The 19,921-nt window shown below is 40.6% G+C and overlaps 1 protein-coding gene and 1 long non-coding RNA gene across 2 annotated transcripts in view; one reads left to right on the top strand and one right to left on the bottom strand.

Moving 5' to 3' along the window:
• Positions 1-19,921, top strand: part of dnah9 (dynein, axonemal, heavy chain 9) — a 180,592-nt gene that overhangs the window by 25,627 nt on the left and 135,044 nt on the right. Inside the window, exons 17-32 of the mRNA XM_004569683.3 lie at positions 2,096-2,292; positions 2,368-2,630; positions 2,805-2,966; positions 3,508-3,730; positions 3,951-4,117; positions 6,064-6,207; positions 6,375-6,534; positions 7,963-8,118; positions 9,508-9,640; positions 9,729-10,006; positions 10,427-10,557; positions 10,662-10,788; positions 11,218-11,370; positions 11,817-11,942; positions 15,188-15,427; positions 15,617-15,777. Coding sequence (XP_004569740.2) covers positions 2,096-2,292; positions 2,368-2,630; positions 2,805-2,966; positions 3,508-3,730; positions 3,951-4,117; positions 6,064-6,207; positions 6,375-6,534; positions 7,963-8,118; positions 9,508-9,640; positions 9,729-10,006; positions 10,427-10,557; positions 10,662-10,788; positions 11,218-11,370; positions 11,817-11,942; positions 15,188-15,427; positions 15,617-15,777 — 2,821 coding nt within the window. The remainder of the gene's footprint in view (positions 1-2,095; positions 2,293-2,367; positions 2,631-2,804; positions 2,967-3,507; positions 3,731-3,950; positions 4,118-6,063; positions 6,208-6,374; positions 6,535-7,962; positions 8,119-9,507; positions 9,641-9,728; positions 10,007-10,426; positions 10,558-10,661; positions 10,789-11,217; positions 11,371-11,816; positions 11,943-15,187; positions 15,428-15,616; positions 15,778-19,921) is intronic.
• Positions 2,394-17,240, bottom strand: LOC143419773 (uncharacterized). The gene is made up of 4 exons (XR_013099771.1): positions 17,028-17,240; positions 9,696-10,001; positions 7,705-7,748; positions 2,394-2,484 (listed from the first exon to the last, which is right to left on the bottom strand). It is a non-coding gene; the product is annotated as an uncharacterized LOC143419773 (long non-coding RNA).

The raw sequence follows: 19,921 nt of genomic DNA, 5'->3' as shown, positions 1-19,921 counted from the left end.
GTCTTGTTTAATGTAAGAACCACAAGTGTCCATTAAAATAAAAGGAAAAGCAGAGCGAGAGTTTTAAAGCAGCGCTAATCCCAAATTTTACATCATAAGCTGATCAAATGAAAAGCTTATAGTGACAAATTCACATGGAAATATCAGTGATGAGGGGGCAGTTGAGGAGGCTCAGTCCTTTCAACTTGATTAGGTCCTTTTAAAATTAAGCACTGAATTAGAACGCTAATAAGAACCCAGTGTCAAATCTCATTCACTTAAATATGAACATCAACATGTATCAGGAGCGAATGGTAGTTGTTGATTCTGATTTTCTGTTTTCATTATATTGTAATTAATTACAAATAAACTGAACTTTAGAAAAAAGCTAAACCACAAAACTAAAATGATATTATAATACATGTTGAATGTCCTTAGTCTAAAAAGGCAGTGCATGTGTTTATTGAGTATGTCCATGTAACCGCCAAATGTTGCTTAACAACAACATTTGAACGAGTTATTGTATTATTATTGTTCTGGATTTCTGAGACTTATAATCTGAAAAATACCACACAACACTAAATACATCTAAACATTTCATTCTGGATCCAGTCTTGAAACTGGAATCAGTTCTGAGTAGTTACTACTGAAAGAATGAGGTCACGGACACAAGCATCAGAAATGAGCTTCCTCGAAGCTGGTGGCCCTTAGCGATAGCATGAAGGACTCTGAATAGAGCTGCGTAATAGAGTCTGTGCTTAGACTGCTACCCTTGTGACCTGGACATGGATAAGTAGCAAAAAAGGCTGGCAGGCATATTTCAAAATATCAAAGCTCTTTGAATGTCGAAACATTTTGAATGATTATATAGGTTTACTGCTTAGAACCAGTAGACTTAAGGAATAGTTGTACACAAAGTACACGTGACAGATGTGTATAGAGGTTGTGGCAAATGTTATGTGGCGCGCAACATCATCTGTGAAGAGTTCAGTACTCCTGTTATCTGGTGAATACCAGGTCACACGTTGGGATGTTGAGCCCTCATGCCAACATCATGGACTCAGTTTCTGACACTTTGGTCTGAAACGTGCAAATGAGGAGCCCGTTATAAGTTTTGCAAGGCTCTGCCAGTGCGCCTCCTGTTCATCCTTGCACAAGGAAGCACATGCTGGCACTGCTGCTAGGTTGATGCCCATGTTCTGAGATCTTCTCCACACTGTTGAGACTGTGCTGGGAGACACACCAATCCTTCTTGCATAAGCATTCATGGATGTGTTATACTGTGATGGTCAAGTGTTCGGTTCTTCCATTAATATACAGTAAACTTATTTTAAACCTAAGCTTGAATAAATAGTAATAAGGAATAAGCCGGTTAGGTTAATTCTCATTTAGGTTTCAGTTTTTTATTTGACCAAAGAACAGAAGTCACATTTAAACCTTGGAGGAAGTTTTATATGGTAGGTAATGTTCACAGTGCAGTCTCTTTTATAATTCCATAATAAACTGAAACACAAACATACAAAGTGCAAAACACAAACAATAAATCAAAAGCAATTCAAATGAAAAAGTAAAAACATCCTTAAAAACATCCAACTGGATTATAAAATTAGAGGCCATAAAAATGTAAAAGTATTCATATAAAGGATAATGTTAATGTTATATTATTTGATTTAAAAGATTGGGCCAACTCTGATTTTCAAAGGTTGAGTATTTATTAGAATAGAATAGAATAGAATTCAACTTTATTGTCATTGCACAGGTACAGGGCAACGAAATGCAGTTTGCATCCATCTAGAAGTGCTTTAGCTCTTAACTCAAACGGCAAGAAAAAAACAGCCTGAAAAATCCACGAGAGCCCAATCTGCTAGGAGGCACGACCACATACAGAGTCATGAAGTGTGTGATATGTTTTGGAATAATTCCAAACAGGGGAAGTGTAAAATGTATCTGTAAAAACCTTACAAGGAGCCAATAAATGGATCAACACGGAGCTTTTATAATAACATCTCAAGTGGCAGTGTTCTGCACCAGGTAGAGCTATAAAACTGTGCTCACAAGTAGCATCTTAACACTTATTCAAATCATAAAATGTGTGTTGCATTTCCTTTCACTTCAGACCAAAGAGCTGTCATTGCCCCCCTGTTTGAGGCTCAGCTGGATCTGAGGGTTCCTGACATGGTGTTCACTCCCTCTCTGGAGGTTGGGACTAGAGAAAGTTTGTTTGAGCTGGTGGAAGGCCTCATCAATGATGTGTTTGGAATTTCTTCACTGGTGCCACGCCTCGCCCAGCATAGCCCCTTTCCAAACTACCAGGTACAACTAGTTTCATGCAACTCCAACACATGTAGCTGGTCACATTAAGATTTAATCTGGACATTTTTCACTCAGGCTGACATGGAGGACATGGCTGACCTGGCAGACATGCGTAATCTCATCATGGAGCGGATCCAGGCGGCCATGGCAACGTGCTGCGAGTTTCGCAACTCTCTGGAGCGTTACAGCTACCTGTATGTGGAAGACAGGAAGGAGTTCATGCGTCAGTTCCTTTTGTACGGCCAGATTCTCACCAACCAGGAGATGGAGATTTATCCTGACAATAGTGTCTCTGAGAGTCCACCAAGTCTGGGGAACTTTAGAGAGCAGGTTAACAGGTAGGCATTACTCAAGAGGAAAGTGGTGTATGTTGAATTTTCATCTGAGGACATTTTTAAGTCATATCTTAAAGCAATTCATCTAAAATTTGGATTAAGGTTTTGTTTTCAGTTGAGCATAAACGTAATAGCTTGTTTTTGCTAAACTGCCATCGGTTTGTCTTTGTCCTGTAGTTATGAGAAGATATATGAAGAGGTGCAGGCTCTGGAGCCGGTGCATGTGTTCCACAGGTGGATGAGGGTGGATGGCCGTAGCATGAAGAGTGCTTTGCTCAACATAATCAAAAAGTGGAGCTACATGTTCAAACAGCACCTCGTTGACCTTGTTACCAACAGGTATGGCACCCAAACAACGAAAAAAGTTACAATTTTAGCTTCCATCCATTCTCTTCCACTTATCCTTATCAGGGGAAGCCTGGAGACTATCCCAGCTACCGTAGGGTGAGAGGCAGGGCACACCCTGCACAGGTGACTAGTGTTTCACATGGCTAACACAGAGAGACAGATAGCCAGTGCCACTAACTGTATGTCTGGACTGTGGGTGGAAGCTGGAGTACCCGGAGAGAACCCACACAAACACAAGGAGAACATGAAAACTCCTCAAAACTAGGCCCCATGTGGTGAAGTCGAACCCAGGACCTTCTTGCTGTGAGGCAACAGTGCAAACAACAGCGCCACCGTGCTCCCAAATGAGCATTTTCAATAAATATGATAAAATACAACAGTGTCCAATCCAGGTAGACAGGCTAATATTACAGGACTTGTTTTACTAGCTTATGGCTCAAGATAAGATAGATATTAGTGTAAACTAAAATAGAAATGCTGATGTTTGAAACTGGTGGCTCATTAAAATCCTGTTCCCCTGTCCTGTCTCCAGTCTGTTAGACTTGGAGAAGTTTATCACAGTGGTTCAGGCTGGGTTGAGCCAGCAGGTGGAGGAGGGTGATTACGATGGCCTGGTGGAGGTCATGGGTAACCTGCTGGCTGTTAAGGAAAGACAAAATACTACAGACACCATGTTTGAGCCTCTGCAGCAAACCATCGCTCTTCTGAAGGAGTATGAGCAGGAGCTGCCCGATGTGGTTTACAAACAGTTAGAGGTAAGGAGCGATGTTCAGTCATCTCCTATTATTTTCAAGCCCAGATTGTTTAGTCTGTTTCTTCCAACTGAGACAGAGCAATTTTTCTTCCTTTTTCTTTGCTTTTTTAAATCTCTGTTTCATGCACTTCCTCCTGGCAATCCATCATCTGTCAATCCTGCCCTCCTCGCTTTTCTCCCCCTCTCTGTATCTATCTCTGCATCTGTCTGTCTGTCTGCAGGAGCTGCCAGACAAGTGGGACAATGTGAAAAAGCAGGCAGTGTTGGTCAAGCAGCAGGTGGCACCACTGCAGGCGGTCGAGGTGTCCGGTCTTCGTCGAAAGTGTGCTGCTTTTGATGTTGAGCAACACACATTCAGGGAGCACTTTCGCAAAAGCAAGCTCTTCAGGTAGAGAATCTCTGCTGTGTATAACATGGTGATTAGAAATAATGTGTCTAATCACACATGAAGAAATGTCAAAGTGTTTCGCATGCTTAAAACTTACTTGAAAGAGAAAGATTGAGCTTAGCAATTTCACAAAAAACAAAACCAAAAAACGTTGAAATTATATTTGTATTCTGATGTAGCTTGCTTTAGCAGCAAACAAAGTGTTACAATTTTATGTACGCTAGAGCTTGGACATTTTTCTGTATGCAAGCAACGCTGTAATTTTCCTGAACATAGATATCTTTCTGGAGGTGGAATACAGAGAGAAAAGTAGTACACAATCCTGCAGTTACAGTGTTGTTTTTTCAAACCTGGGTTCCTCATCCCTTTCAGATTTTTTTTGCCATGCTTGAGTTTTTTAACACAAGCCCCTATAGGATCAAGGGTAGTATTACAGGAATGCAGTCAAGCTCAAATAAAGTATCCAGAATCCCATTGGATCTGGGGTCAGTTCAGTTGTCTCGCTGCAGCGGCTGTGAATCTCCTCTATCGGTTAAAAAACAAACAAAAGATACATAACAACTTTGCTGAAATTTTAATATTACAATTACATTTATTACATATTATCCTGCCATTATTGTCAATGTGTTCATATTTATATTGCTAAAGATACAGTTACATTAAAAGGACAATGTAACACTCTGGGTTACTTGTAATCTCTGGTTCTTTGGACAAAATGTTTGACTACTGGAGTTGCATTGGGTGACTAAAGCTCCAAAAACACCATGTTTGTCTATGATAGAGCATGTGTGTTCATGACAGACCTTTTGAGCCTTCCTTGGGACCAGAGATGCCCCCCTTGTAAAACTTAACACCAGAGATTGATGTTCCTGGTTCCTTATGGCAGCTGCTGCAAAGGAATGTTTGCCAAACTGGTTTTCTGCTTTGGCTTGCTGAGCGTATTGTGGGAGTGTTTGAGTGTCTGTTTTAGTGCCACTTTGCCAGAAAATGTGCCAGTGATTAGCAGAAGTCTGCAGTTGCAGACCTTGCAATGCAGAATTAGAGTTGGCCTTCGGTTCTGACCTTTTGGCAGGGCTGATAGCCATAGCTATAGCTGTTGGGTAGGGGTGAAACTCATCATGTCTCAGTCATGACAGTAGCTGAGTTCTCTTAGTTGAGTCAGCTGACAAGCTAATGGTAGTTTAACAGCTAATTGCGGCCTGCTAACAAGCTAATGCTAGTTAGATACTGAAAAGGATTTGTGTTCACGCATTAACCCAAGTTACAGAGTTGTTACAATTTCCCAGATTTATTTATTTATGAGAAAAAAGTGGATATTCTCTTAAAATACTGTTGTGCACTACTATTTATTTTATGTAGAATCTAATGTAACTGAAGGCATAAAGATGACAGATGAGCTTATTTCTTCCAATTATTACTCTATTGTCTGCTTCTGCTAGTGCTAAATAAGGGGATGTTGAAGTATAATGTGCCATCTCATTAGAGTTTTCCAGAACATTTCCTGTTTAACTTTCCTTTGGTGATGAAGTTGAGGGAGGACCTTTGAATGTTTAAGAATGTCACCTTCCTAACCTTCTGACTAGATAATAGAGAAGCGTTATCTCGAGGCTCTCACATCTGACAAGGCTAATTGAATCCTAACATAATGATAATTAATTCATAGGTGGAGATGCTTCGTCATAATGTATAATTGTCAGATTACTTATGTGTGTAATTGGTCTCTTAATAACCTGGTGATTATTTTCCCATTAATGTCATGGAAGTCATTGTTAACTGTCACAGCACTGGGACTCTCCTCTGGTTATCCTGCAGAGGGTAAAAGATGAGTTTGGCGAAAACTGGAGCCTTTCATTACCTAAACACGGCGTGATTTATACTGAGTTTGTACAAATGTTTGTGTGTGTGTGTTTTGATGGGTGCCTGTGTGCGTTCATGCATTTGTCCAGGTTTGAAAGTGAAAGCCCCTACCAGATGTTGGATGCATTCCACCGGCAGATCCAGGAACGGGAGGCAATTATGGCCTCTCTGGTGGAGTCTGCCAGCCTGTTTGAGGTCACTGTGTCAGAGTACAGACAGCTCCGACAATGCAGGTAAAGCCCAACGATGGAATAAGAAAAAAATAAACAAACATCACAAGACACTGATACATTTAAAACTAATTTAGAGTCGTTAATTTAACATAGATGCTCTCTTGCATTCAGTATCTGAGCTGTTTCATGTTAGATTAATCAACTTTGTGCTCTGTTTCATTCTCAAGGCATGAGGTGGTTCTCTTGAAGGAGCTGTGGGACATGATCACCATGGTGGAATCCACCATGACAGCATGGAGGACAACTTCCTGGAGAGAGATCAACGTGGAGGACATGGAACTGGAATGTAAACGTTTTTCCAAAGAGATTCGCATTTTGGATAAAGAGGTGAGAGGAGAGACGTGAAGTCAAAATACTTATGATCCACAAAATCTCTTTTTCAAACATCCAATATGGGAATTTTACTGATGCTGAATTGGAAACAATCTTTGCATACTTCACATACTAATTTAAGCCTTGTATTTAATAAACAGAATTTTTTCAGTGCTCAACTGTGATCAAATTTTCCACCTCACACAGCATGATGCTGCAAACAGCAGTGAAACATTTGGTGACCTTACTGACAAGTTCAGCTCTTCATCTAACATATCGCTCTGACTCCCTGCTCAAACCAGCGTGGTATGTCCTGAGATTTGATTTTCACCGGGTGTAATCCATATGCTTGAACCAATGACTTGGTGGTGTTCCAGGGTAGGATAACAGAGCCCTCTTTTCCAGTTCTTCCATGTATAAGTTGGCCACAATGGATCAAACTGACCGTTGTATGTGAAATATGTGGAATGACGACACAGATCCAATAGCAGACACATTGGTCGGTGCTGAGAGTGATCCCGTTGCTGAGGCTGGGGTCATCCTGTAATCTCTTACAAACTGCCTCAGTGACTGGAGCACAAGTTGAACATCATACTCTCACTTTTCAAAAACAAAATCCAAGGTGTTCTGGATGTGGTGTTCAGAGCTGCCAACCAACACGTTGAGGATCGAAGTGAGAAACTTTGAGATGAATTAGGTGACTGAGTTACAGATATGTGTGTAAACCATACAGACTTGGTGTAGCTTACCCCTGGGTATAACCTGTGGTATCAGGTCCAGTCAATAGCATTGTCTTGTTCTGACTGCCTCAGACATTCTGTCGTCTTGCATTGTATTTCTTGTAACTATTTCCTAATGAAAGTGGACTTTGGATTGGTGGGTGCTTTTAATATGAAGATGCAGTAGTAAGAAATCCTCAGGCTGTGGTAATGTCACAGCAGATGCCGTGTTCATCCATTCATCTCTTTCCTTAACCAGTCATTCAAATAACAGTTGCGGGGGGCAGGAGCCTATCCCAGCTAACAAAGAGCGGGAGTTGCGGTTCTTCTAGCACCGATCATCAGTCAGTAACACATTATAAACTTGGCCAACACATTCATCCTCACATTCACACCTACAGATAATTTAAGATCTCCACAGGAAATATATAGATGTGTTGTACGTAGCAATTGAATATATACTTACAGTGCTGTTGTATCCATGTCCATAGAGTTTTCTTTAGCATAATACTGTAAGGACACAGTAAATAATAATACTGTTAATGTAAATTTGTACATTAGGCCCACAGGAATATAAAGCAGCAATAAAGAATGGAGTGAAATCAGGCATTTAAGGATTTCAATGTCTTGCTCAAAGTAAAAAAAGTACAATTCAGAATAAATCCTGAACTGCTGTTTAAAGCTGCTTTCCTCTGTCCTAAACATGTGGCCTTGTGTGTGGCAGGTTAGAGCGTGGGAGGCCTTCACAGGGTTGGAGAGCAGGGTGAGGAACCTCCTCACCTCCCTCCGGGCTGTGGCAGAGCTCCAGAATCCAGCCATACGATCCAGACATTGGCATCAGTTAATGGCCGCTACTGGAGTCCGCTTCACCATGGACCAGGTTTACAGCTTATTCTAATTTTTAAAAAACCCAACATGTTGTGGAGTTTCATTTAGAGTATTTTAACATTATTATCACACTAGCTGCAGTATTTTTTTTATTCAGGTCCAAGCAGATGTGGTAATATTTTAATGGAGGTTCAAAAGGGGGTTCTTACACACATAAGCAAATTCATTTTTCAGCTCCTCTTTGGGGTAGTTTGTGCTGCAGAAGTTAAGATGATAGGTTTTTACAGCTTTTAAGTCTGTACAAAAATGTATCACAGAGGCTAACTGATCTGCTTTGATCTTTTTTTAATATATAGATTTATATAGCGCTAGCTTTGTAAGGCTCTGACAGATTCCTCTCTCATACACATTCAGCTGGCTACAGCAGGGATTTGCTCGACTACCATCAGAGATGGTCTACAGCTGCTAATCTATTCTGACAAAGTAGCATCAGCAGCATCACCACTGCACCTGCACTTTTATCCCTGCACTTTTTTAAATGAAACACTTTTTTTTTTGCATAAACATTTGTCAGTGTCATCTGTCACATATTAAAAACTGACCAAATGTGCCATCTCATTTGTTTTTTCATACTATTACTTATTTAATAAATTAATCCAGATTTAATTGTATAGTATGATTTTAGAGCAACAGTCACCTCAATACCCTTTATATTGAAAGATAAAGACCCTGCAATATTAGATAGAATAACCTATCATAACTATGACATAATCCTCCATGAGCAGCACGAGCAGCAAGAAGCCAACGAATACTACCGAAGCAAAACTAACATTTTCTTCACTTTTTTTAAAGAAAATTCTAGCAGCTATTCTTGAGGTACTGCTGACAAAAGAACTGCGGGCAGCTCAGTTCCTGGTCCGTGGCTCTGTTGTACAGTGGCTAGGCTCGGCACTCAGCACGGAGCTTCCTGTTTTAAACCTTAAATGGGGCCTTTCTGTGTGGAGTTTCCATGTTCTCACTGTGGTTTCCCAGTGTTTCCTTCGGGTACTCCAGTGTCCGATCCAAAAGCATGTTAATTTAATTTGTGATTCTAAATGAGCTGTGGCTGTGAGTTAGATGCAGTCCTTTAAATAGGTCTAAAGTGATTTTTAGTGGTCAGTGAGACTAAAAAAGGCTGTGGGTGATAAGAGGTCAACATTACAGTCTGTGAGTAACTAAGTAACCTTTGCTTACAGGTAACATACATGTCTACTTGTAGGTGACAGAGTTTGTGCAGTTAACCCTTGTTCATTATAAAAAAATGGATGTCTGCTTTTGATAAATATGTATGTCCATGTTACTCTGAAACTAGCTAGTATTCACTGTTACTATGACTTTAATATCACCAGATTTGAGTTCTGGGTATTGTGACATAAGCAGTGACATGGCTGTCTCTGAGCAGGAGACCACTCTGGCTGATCTGCTGCAGCTCAACCTGCACTGCTTTGAAGACGAGGTGAGAGGGATCGTAGACAAGGCTGTTAAAGAGATGGGGATGGAGAAAGTCCTGTCTGAGCTCAACTCCACATGGACAGGTACAGAAACATGAATTTTTAACTTCTAACAGTGAATTTTAATTGTTTTTTTTACCTGCTTATGATGTTCTGATGGACTTTATTGCAGGTATGCAATTCCAGTATGAGCCCCACCACAGGACCAAGCTCCCTCTGCTCCGTGCAAATGAGGAGCTGATTGAGACGCTGGAAGACAACCAGGTCCAGCTGCAGAACCTTATGTCATCCAAGTATATCGCACACTTCCTGGATGAAGTATCTTCATGGCAAAGCAAGCTATCTGTGGTCGACTCCGTCATCTCCATCTGGTTTGTGGTTCAGCGGACTTGGAGTCACCTGGAAAGCATCTTCCTTGGCTCTGAGGACATTCGCTCACAGCTGCCTGAGGTTACACACCAAACACACACATACACACACACACACACACACACACACACACACACACACACACACACACACACGCACACACACACACACACGCACACACACACACACGCACACACACACACAGTTCATACAGTTATATATTTCAGGTATCCGTCAGTGTCAAGCTTATATACATGCAAGCCTCAACCTGCGCCCCAGTTGTTGCCATATGAACCTAGGCAGCATAACTGTAATAGCTGTTAATTAAGAATCCATTAATTAGCCTTACTTAGTTTAAGAGCTGAGATTACACAACTTTTTAATTGCTCCCGTGATGTTCAGGCTGTGCTTAAGCCCAGATGTTTGCTATTAAACCTCTGATTCTCCCTCTTTCTTGTGGGAATCAACGCCTGCCGGGCTCCCTCATGAAATCCTCTGCAGGACTCCAGGCGCTTTGAGGGGATTGATGCCGATTTCAAAGAGCTGGCAAACGCTATGCACGAGACGCCCAACGTAGTGGAGGCCACCAACAAACCAGGCCTGTTTCGTAAACTGGAGGACATCCAGAGCAGGTGAAAGTTCAGCCAAGATCAGCGGTTCTCTGTTTCTTCCCCATACGTCTCACACAAACACACACACACATACTGACTCTGCATGTGCTGTGCTATTTCTACAGGCTTTCTCTGTGTGAAAAGGCTCTGGCAGAATACCTGGACACCAAGCGTCTGGCCTTTCCCAGATTTTACTTCATCTCTTCAGCTGATCTGCTGGACATCCTGTCTAATGGGACCAACCCACACCAGGTGGCTTCACAAATTTATGCCCAAGGGATGGCAGTGAATTTAATGCTTCAGTCTGTTCACACAGATGAGAAAAAAACAGTACTAACGTTTTCAGCTCTTTCTACAATTTACTTTACTAACAGTTTTCTAAAACTATGCTCCATCGTGTCATTAGGCTTTTGACTCACTGCTGCTGAATTTTGTAGTACATTTAGTGCCCACACAGGGGCAATGGTGCTTATAGTTTTGTATGTTACTCCAACCTCCATCATGAGTGCACTGGGTTTTTTTTGTCCTCAGAAAAATAAATAACTGTTAAAAACAACTCGCCATCAAAATCTCTTTCATCAGAAGCTAGCAGAGGTGTAGCAGAACACTGGTCCTGAAAAGCAACACTGTAACGTTTCAAACCGTGAGTGTAAATTGATCCCGAGCTGTGCGTTTGCTCAGGTCCAGAAGCATCTGTCCAAGCTGTTTGACAACATGGCTAAGATGCGATTTGAAACCGATGGAGAGGGGAATCCTTCGAAGATTGGTCAAGGCATGTACAGCAAGGAGGAAGAGTATGTCCCTTTCAATCAGTCCTGTGACTGCAGTGGACAGGTAAAAAGAGCCTTGGATATCACCATTTCTAGATGGATCCAAATGCTGAAGACGTTAATGGTGTTTATCTTTGTGACTTACTGCTGACATTGACAATTTTTCGAACCAGTCCTCTGTAATGATAGGAAATACACACACACACACACACACACACACACACACACACACACACACACACACACACACACACACACACATTTAAAAAAATATATATAGAAAGAATCTGTTTTGCCCCTGGAGGTTTTGCATTTAAAGCTCATCAATTCATTCATTTTCCATTATATCCCGTAGTGTTTGCCTGACTCCACTTCCACTTTAATGCTTATTAATGGCCTCATTAGGGTCCACTGATAAGAGAGTACATCGGCGCTCATGTGACACACATTGCAATATTTTTTTGGTTTTTGTATTCAGGGATTTGCCTGTTTTTGTGTTTTCTCTGTAAGGTGGAGATGTGGTTAAACCGGGTGCTCGACACCATGCGCTCCACAGTTCGCCACGAGATGACCGAGGCAGTAATAGCCTATGAGGAAAAGCCTAGGGAGCAGTGGCTGTTTGACTATTCAGCTCAGGTAAATAGGTTTGGTTTGATGTATGATGCTGTGAAAAATATTTTCCCCCTTCCTGTGTTCTGTAACTCAAGCTTTCAAATTTTTCAAGTCTCTCAGATCACTGTGGATGAATGCCCCACTATTCTTTGCAGAATTGTTTCAATTCAGCCTCACTGGAAGGTTTCCAGACATGAAAGACCTGTTTTAAGATCATGCCAAAGCATCCCAATCGAATTTAAGTTCGGACTTACAACCAACCCAAAGCCATGGAAGTGCTCTCAAGCAAAGCAAGAGAAAATAACCCCTCAACCCCCATTCCTACACACTACAACCCTAATCTGATGAAGCCGAAAAAGGGACGTCACTACCGCCTGCAAAGGATAACGCTGCTCATCCACGTTGTTCAAGCGCTGAAGCAGAAAAGCAGGCCCAGACCGTGACACTACCTCCACTATGTTTGAATTGTAGTATGATGTTCTTGTTATAATATGCTGTGTTAGTTTTACACCAATCGTAATGGGACGCAAACCTTCCAGAAAGTTTGTTTTTTTCTTCTCAGCCCAGAGAATAAATATTCTCTGGATCCTCATTCTGCCAATCCTGATTGCCTAGTGATTGCAGTGACCACGTCGGACATAACATCTCACCCTTAAGTCACCTGTGCTACCACACAGACATAATTAAAACACCTTTTCTCACTTCAGAGCAAATCTGAACCTGTATATGGGTTATAGAGTCTCAATTTCTCATAGTGAGACATCAAAAGAAATGCTAGGAATGAAAACTTTAGGTTACTTGCATCATCCCAGTTCTTAGAGAAATTTAAAAACTAGTAGTTTTGTTATGTATTTAATCTGGTTATCTCTCTAAAAAGTAAAATTTGTTTGATGATCTGAAACATGTAAGTGAGAAATATACAAGTAAAAAAAACAGAAATTGAAAAGGGGACAAATATGTTTTCACAGATTTAACTGCTGACATCTATTATTTGGACTGGTACCAAATTCCTGTCTGGGCCTCTCATAGTTACTTTCACAAGCTTAAAAATCCTTTACATAGCCAATGTGTGACTGTGATAATGGACCACTTATTCTTACCTGAAAATGCTACATACCAGGTATCACTGATTCATGTGTGGCTACAGATGGAAGTTAGAGTGGTCACTTCCTACCTCTTTTCACTTGGTCTGATTTAGGGTTGGATGATCTGCTCATTGTTTTGATTATACTAATGCTGGGAAGTTCAACATGCACAGCAGTGCTATAAGTGTGTAACTCATACACATACATGCCTAGACACCTATGACATTTATCTATGTCATAGGTCTCAGTTATATGCAGAGAGATGAATTGAAACTACAGCAATGTAGATTAATTTTTTATGAATCTCATAAAAATGATCATATTAATTGAATGCATCATTGATTAGTTATTGTCAATAACTTTGGTAATCTTCGATCCTAGATATCATCATCACAGCCTTAGTCTGATTATTGTTCACATGATAATTTCTTTTATTTGTTATTTTCAATTGAGTCCTGTTATATGAAGCAAATTCCACATTTCTGGGATATTCTGTTATCTGGCTTCACTTACTCTAACATCAGCAGTGTTGCTAAGCAGTCCGCAAAGATGGTTATGAACTGAGACATGAATTCGATGAGGCCAACCCGGGGTTTCCACATCTGACTTTGAGGGCGTTCACAAATATGCTTCATAAACAACCTTAACTGCCCCTCAAACTGGGTGGTGGTACCAAATCTACAGAGAATAGCAATTAAAAAAAAAAAGTTAGGCCTTTATAGCAAAGTTAAAATCAATTCCATGATCAATAGTGTTTATGAAAGCAAGGATAAAAATATATTTAGCTTAAATTATTCCAGAAGTAACTGACAAAGACTGAAGGTCAATCTTTTAGTAATCCAAATAAATTTTTTGGGCAGGCTTTAAATTAAAAACTTAAAGTTAGCAATAAAAGCAGAACGGTCAAAATCAAAGCAGCAAAGCAGCAGAGACATAGAAATCTTGCCTTTTGAAAACAGCCTCTTCTAGAATTCCCACATACTCATTAGCATTTATTGTTAGATGCTATTGAGTTGTTTGATCTTCTAGCTCTTTCAGTCTTCATCCCCAAAGTTTGCAACACAAGCCCTTTGTCATTTTCACAGACTTTTGAAAGCTCACTTCAGAAAACTGCAAACTTCAGAGTGACAGAAAACGTTTTTCATTTTCTTACTTTTCAGTACGATTAGAATGTCCTAAACAAGTGAAGTGCCCTATTACAATTAGATGCAACTGTTTAGCTGCTGAATAGTTTTGGATGTGTACAACAAGCTACTCCTGAAGTCGTTTGGCACAAAAAAAGCTGTATTTTTTTGTGACACCAGCTGTGCACTACATCATCGGGTGTTCTTCAACCAATAAATAAATGAAAAACTGACTTTTTTGCAAAAAATACATTATAGTGAAATTGTTTATTTTACAAGTATAACAGGTGTTACATAAACCATACAACAGTGTATTTATAGCCTGAGATAGTTTGTAATGCCTGTGTATCTGTATATTTGTATGGTGCGAACTTATCAGTCACACAGTAAATCACACACAGCTTTATTCTCCCTTTTGACACTAAAGAGGACCATGAATTACAAAATGAACATGATGCTCTTTCATTAACAGTAACTAGTGCTTGAGACCATAAGTTTATCAGAAAAGTATTTACTGAGGTCATAGGTTAGGAGAACCCAAGGATGTTTGTCTTGTAGACTCTCTTTGTAACCAGTGGAGATGCTCCTTGTTGGGCATAGATAGAATGCTTTCTTTTGGCTTGCATCACTCAGAAGCTAAGCTCATCTTTATTAGCTCATCTGTATACCTGATTTCTGTATACCCTCCAACCTTACCCTTTCCAGTTGCAAAGGTATTAGAAGGCTTCAACTGGAATTATTTTTAAATGCCAAGTCCATTAATACCCAGACAAAACAACACCTGCTCAGTCCATGTAGTGTTCCTTAAAGATGACTCTCCACATTTGTCAGGAACAACAGCCAAAACAAATCTGTTTTTCAGTTCAAATATTCCTTTACATCTCTTTCCAATGGTGGGGGTTTTTATGCAAAAACATATAGGGCCATATGTTTTGTGTGCCTTTGTTGGCACAATTCCTAGATTTGTTTTACATTTAGATGATGTTTTAGCTCAAAGTGAATACAAGTAAACTACCAGAGAGAATCAGAGTGGTTTCAATGTCTCTGACTCCCTTTTCAGGTGGCTTTGACCTGCACACAGATCTGGTGGACGTCTGACGTCACTATGGCTTTTGCACGTCTGGAGGAGGGCTACGACAACGCCATGAAGGAGTACTACAAAAAACAGGTCTCCCAGCTCAACACTCTTATCTCAATGCTGATTGGCCAACTTACACCGGGTGATCGGCAGAAGGTCATGACTATCTGCACCATCGATGTCCATGCCAGAGACGTCGTGGCCAAGATGATCACTCAGAAGGTGAGAGGGTCACGAGGGATACGTCTGCCAGAGCCAGTGCTCAAAAAATCTTATGCAGCTGCTGTATTTTTTGTGATGCTGTTACCAGTGAGTAATGAACTAAAGATATTCCAGCAAGTATGTCATTATCATAATTAGAAGGTGACAAAGCATATATTATTTTGGATTGTATCTCACTGTTTTTTTTAGGTGGAGAATTCTCAGGCCTTTGTGTGGCTGTCACAGCTGAGACACCGTTGGGATGAAAAGGAGAAGCATTGTCTTACTAACATCTGTGATGCCCAGTTTCTCTACTCCTACGAATACCTGGGAAACACACCGCGATTAGTCATCACTCCTCTAACAGATAGGTATGGAGGGCTTGGACAATTTTTTGTCTCTTTTTTCCCAGACAAAGAGGCAATGAAAAAAAGTGTCATGTCTATAACTTCTGTTCTCTGAATTTGATATACAAAACATATGGGATGGGGGATATCACACCCCGTGTATCCTGCCTGAAGACACCTCTATTCAAGCCTTTACGACAGATGACCTCTAATGATGTATTTGTGGTCCTGCCTAGACATATACACACCATCACAGTCATCCCTCTCTTTCAGGGAGCAGAAGTTGTAGACATAAGAGTTTGTTTCCTTTTAGCCAGTTCACTCAGTATAACACATACAGTATGGGACATATATGTTCTCTGCAGAACAGCCACTGAACTGGAGTCGGAGCACCAGCAGCCTAGTCCTTGGTAGACCCAAGAGAAGGGACACAATGATCCACCAAAGAGGCTGTCATGTCTAAATGATGGAACTCAGATTATTTTTGCCACAATACTCAACGACTTTGCTAGAAATGCCAGGATAACCAGTGGATATTCATAAAGTGCATACAGCCAACCTGGATGTTTGGTAGATTTGAGTGGGAACCTTAGCTTGTGGGTCCTTTATTCAAAAGGGCTAGGCTTGTTACTATGGCTCTTTAGGTTGTCAACGTTTTTTTAAACACTGTATTAAAGGTATTTCAAATTTGTACATTATTTGCTTTAAAACAAGAACCATACTGCTGGGGTTTGATTACACATCGATGCAGACAGTGTGTGAAAAAAACTATAACTGAAACCACAGGATTTATACAAAGGTTGAAAAAGCTTTGTAAAAATCTTGAGTTAAAGCCTAGAAAAGTGTCGTTCTGTTGGAGACTGCCACTCATAAGACCAGGCAACATTTTTCTCTGTGAACTGTTCTTACAGGAGTGTGGCTTTCTGCTGCTGTAGCCCTTCTGCTTTAAAGGTTGACATGTTGTGGATTGAAAGCTGCTTTTCTTTTTTTTTTCTCAGTTGTTACAACTGGATACTTGAGTTACTGTTGTTCTGTCAGCTTGAAGCAGTCTGACCATTTATCTCTCATCTCTGATATCAACCGGGCATTTTGGCCAAGAGAGCGGACACTGGCTGGATAGGATCAGTCCTAGAAAGCAAAGGTCTTAAAATGAAGCCACTCTCTGAATTCTTATGTATGTAGAAGAATCCAAAGATTAACTGGCCTGCTGTGTTGAGGAGAGGAAGTTTAGCAGTAAATAAAAAAGTAAATGAAAAACAACCAAGAATACTTACTGTGTAGTACTCTACAGGTGCTGTTTTGCAGGAAACTTGAGTGCTTTTCAAAAATCCATTTGTACTAATAGTCTTCTTCCCTTGTCACTGAGAAGAAAATGGAGGTTTCTCATCTGATAATCACCATCTGATGCTTTGGAAGCATCTTCATTTGAATCATTATGCACACCCACCACAAGTAAAATCTTTCAGCTCAACTCTGCATGGTCACTGTGCCAGCTGCTGGTTTGTTCGTGCCCACATGTTTTTGCAGGGTTAGTTAAGCTACAGAGAGTTGAATACCTGCCTCTCAGAGTCCTTTTGCGAACCGCAGTGTTTGACTGTATGGTTTTCCAAGCTGACCAGTATTCCCTTTGAAGCTTGAACAAAGCATAAACAATGGGCTTTGATGGCATCATCAGCGGCCGTGGAGCAAGGCTTCACCATATGGTGCATGCCCTCGCTGTGACTCACACAGTTTGCCACTGGCTTTCATTGAAACAATGGACCATAGACCAGGGGGCGAGGTGTCAAATCCTTTAATCCATGACTTGAGAAAATGGCTAAAATAGTGTTTGCTACATGAATTGTTACACAATTCTTCACATCAGAGTCAACAAGAGAAAAACACAACCTGACATCCACAGGCACCACAGTAGCATAGAGTAAAATCCACGTTTTTATCTTAACACTACATGCAGATTTCTGTGTATACTAACATATCTTAAATGGTTAGTTTATCTAAAGTATGAAACCATTATCTTTATCAAAGTTCAGCAAGTTTATATTATATGACATCAATTTTGCAATTCAGAAGAACTTTGTTAGAGATGGAACAAAGCTGTGAGATACGATGCAAGAGGATGACAAGGCAATACAAAAAAACCTATAAATATGATTTAGACTAAATCAGCAGCACTGTTGTAGTGCAGTGCAAGCTATGAAAATCAGTCCTTGGACACACAAGAAACCAATGCACCCTGAGAACTGGAGCAATACTGAAAAGATGTCTAAACAGTATTTAGATTTCCTTTAAAAGTGAGGGAGGAGGCCCCGGGGCAGACCCAGGACACACTGGAGAGATTATATCTCTCGGCTGGCCTGGGAACGCCTTGGTGTTCCCCCGGACAAGCTGGAGGAGGTGGCTGGAGAGAGGGAGGTCTGGGCTTTTCTGCCTGGACTGCTGCCCCTGCGACCCGGTCCTGGATAAGCAGAAGAAAATGGATGGATGGATGGTGAAAGATGGAAATATATTTTTCTGTAATTATGGCAAAAAAGAAAAATACATCTCAGAGTTTACTACAGAATCATTTATTTATACTGGCTATCGTCAGGCTTGACTTAGCACCACATGAACCTCTACCTGCTGAAGGGTTCTGGTCAGAGTAACCCGCAACTTTGCAGAATAATAAAAATTTAAACAAAAAAAATGTCACAATGAGACGGGTGGTCCATGAGGTAAAATGTATGGAAGTGGGATCACTCCATCCATTTGTCTGTAAGACCTCTGCGAACTCTTCAGGCAGCCAGTAGTAGCTGTAGCTTGTAGCTTTTCCTAGCATGTAGGAACAATAATTCTTGATTTCAAATAATATTTTGACATAAGGTCATACCAGATATTTTTTCATATACTGTTGATAGCCTTAGTTAATTTTGAAAGTTTTTAAGCAATCTTTCAATGCTGCGATTTACAAGTCCATTTAAAAGACACTATTAATTTATTAATTACCCTCTCATGACAAATCAGAATGCTTTCTGTGACAAGGCTCTACAGCATCGGTTTACATGAAAGCAGGCAAACAGAATTTCTTAATTACTGACATTGCTGCGTTTATCAAAGCCTTTGTCACTTAAGATTTTAAACATTAATATTGTCTAGAAGAAATGTGAATTCTTAAGCAGTATGTGAATTCGTTCACATGACCTCTGTGTGATTATGTACCACAAGGTGGCTATTTTCAATCTGTTGTGCTCACTTTCTGCAGCAGGATAATTAGGCTAAAGGAAGTGACTCTAATCTATAACAGCGTGTATGTTATCAGTGTAATGTTTGCACTCACTCAATACTCCAAAGCTGCACCATTATGCAAAATGTCAACCCCCACCCCATACACACACACACGCACGCACGCACGCACGCACGCACGTACGCACACACACACACACACACACACACACACACACACACACACACACACACACACACACACACACACACACACACACACACACAGGAGTGGAGGGAGAATGAGTCAGACAGGTAGGCTGATATATAGCTGTTCTTCTTAAAGACACTGTAATAAAATAAGTCACCTTATCGCAACCCTGTTTAGTTTCACTCTTTCCTATCTTGCTTTAGTTATTCAGTGCAGACCATCCTTATCCAGCCTCCTTGATGACTTAGTGTGAGATTTCTGGCCGTATTTTAGCGAAGAGTCATGAAGCTGATTGGCTCTGATACACTGTATACAGATGGCATCATTTGTCTTCTCTGACTTCTATCTCTCGTTACGCTTCCCGATATTTTCCCCTTCCATACATCATCTATTAACCAGCAGCTTATTAAAACAACTGCTGTGTTGATATTTAAGGCAAACCAGCGTGTTCACTGCTGTGATCAATGGAGTCCTGATTGTCAGTTCACATTCACAGTGCTTCTGCTTTTTATTGACACTAGCTGGGCAGACTGCTTGCTAGTCCTGACAGGTTGTGGAGCAGAAGCAATCAATGGTGTCACTAATCAGCCTGTGTCATAATCAAAGCACAGGAACAGATTATATTATCATATAATAAAATTATGTACAGTGACAGCTGAGACAACACCAAGACATTGTCAGTGCTGGTTATAGGACAACGCAGGGTTGTTTTTTGTCATGTTAATAGCTGCGTGCAGTTCTTGTAATGCGGTGGCAGAA

This window comes from Maylandia zebra, linkage group LG8, assembly GCF_041146795.1.
Source record: "Maylandia zebra isolate NMK-2024a linkage group LG8, Mzebra_GT3a, whole genome shotgun sequence".
NCBI classification, from domain to species: domain Eukaryota; kingdom Metazoa; phylum Chordata; class Actinopteri; order Cichliformes; family Cichlidae; genus Maylandia; species Maylandia zebra.
Note: the sequence above shows the minus strand (reverse complement) of the source record. Positions and strands in the feature narration are given on the sequence as shown.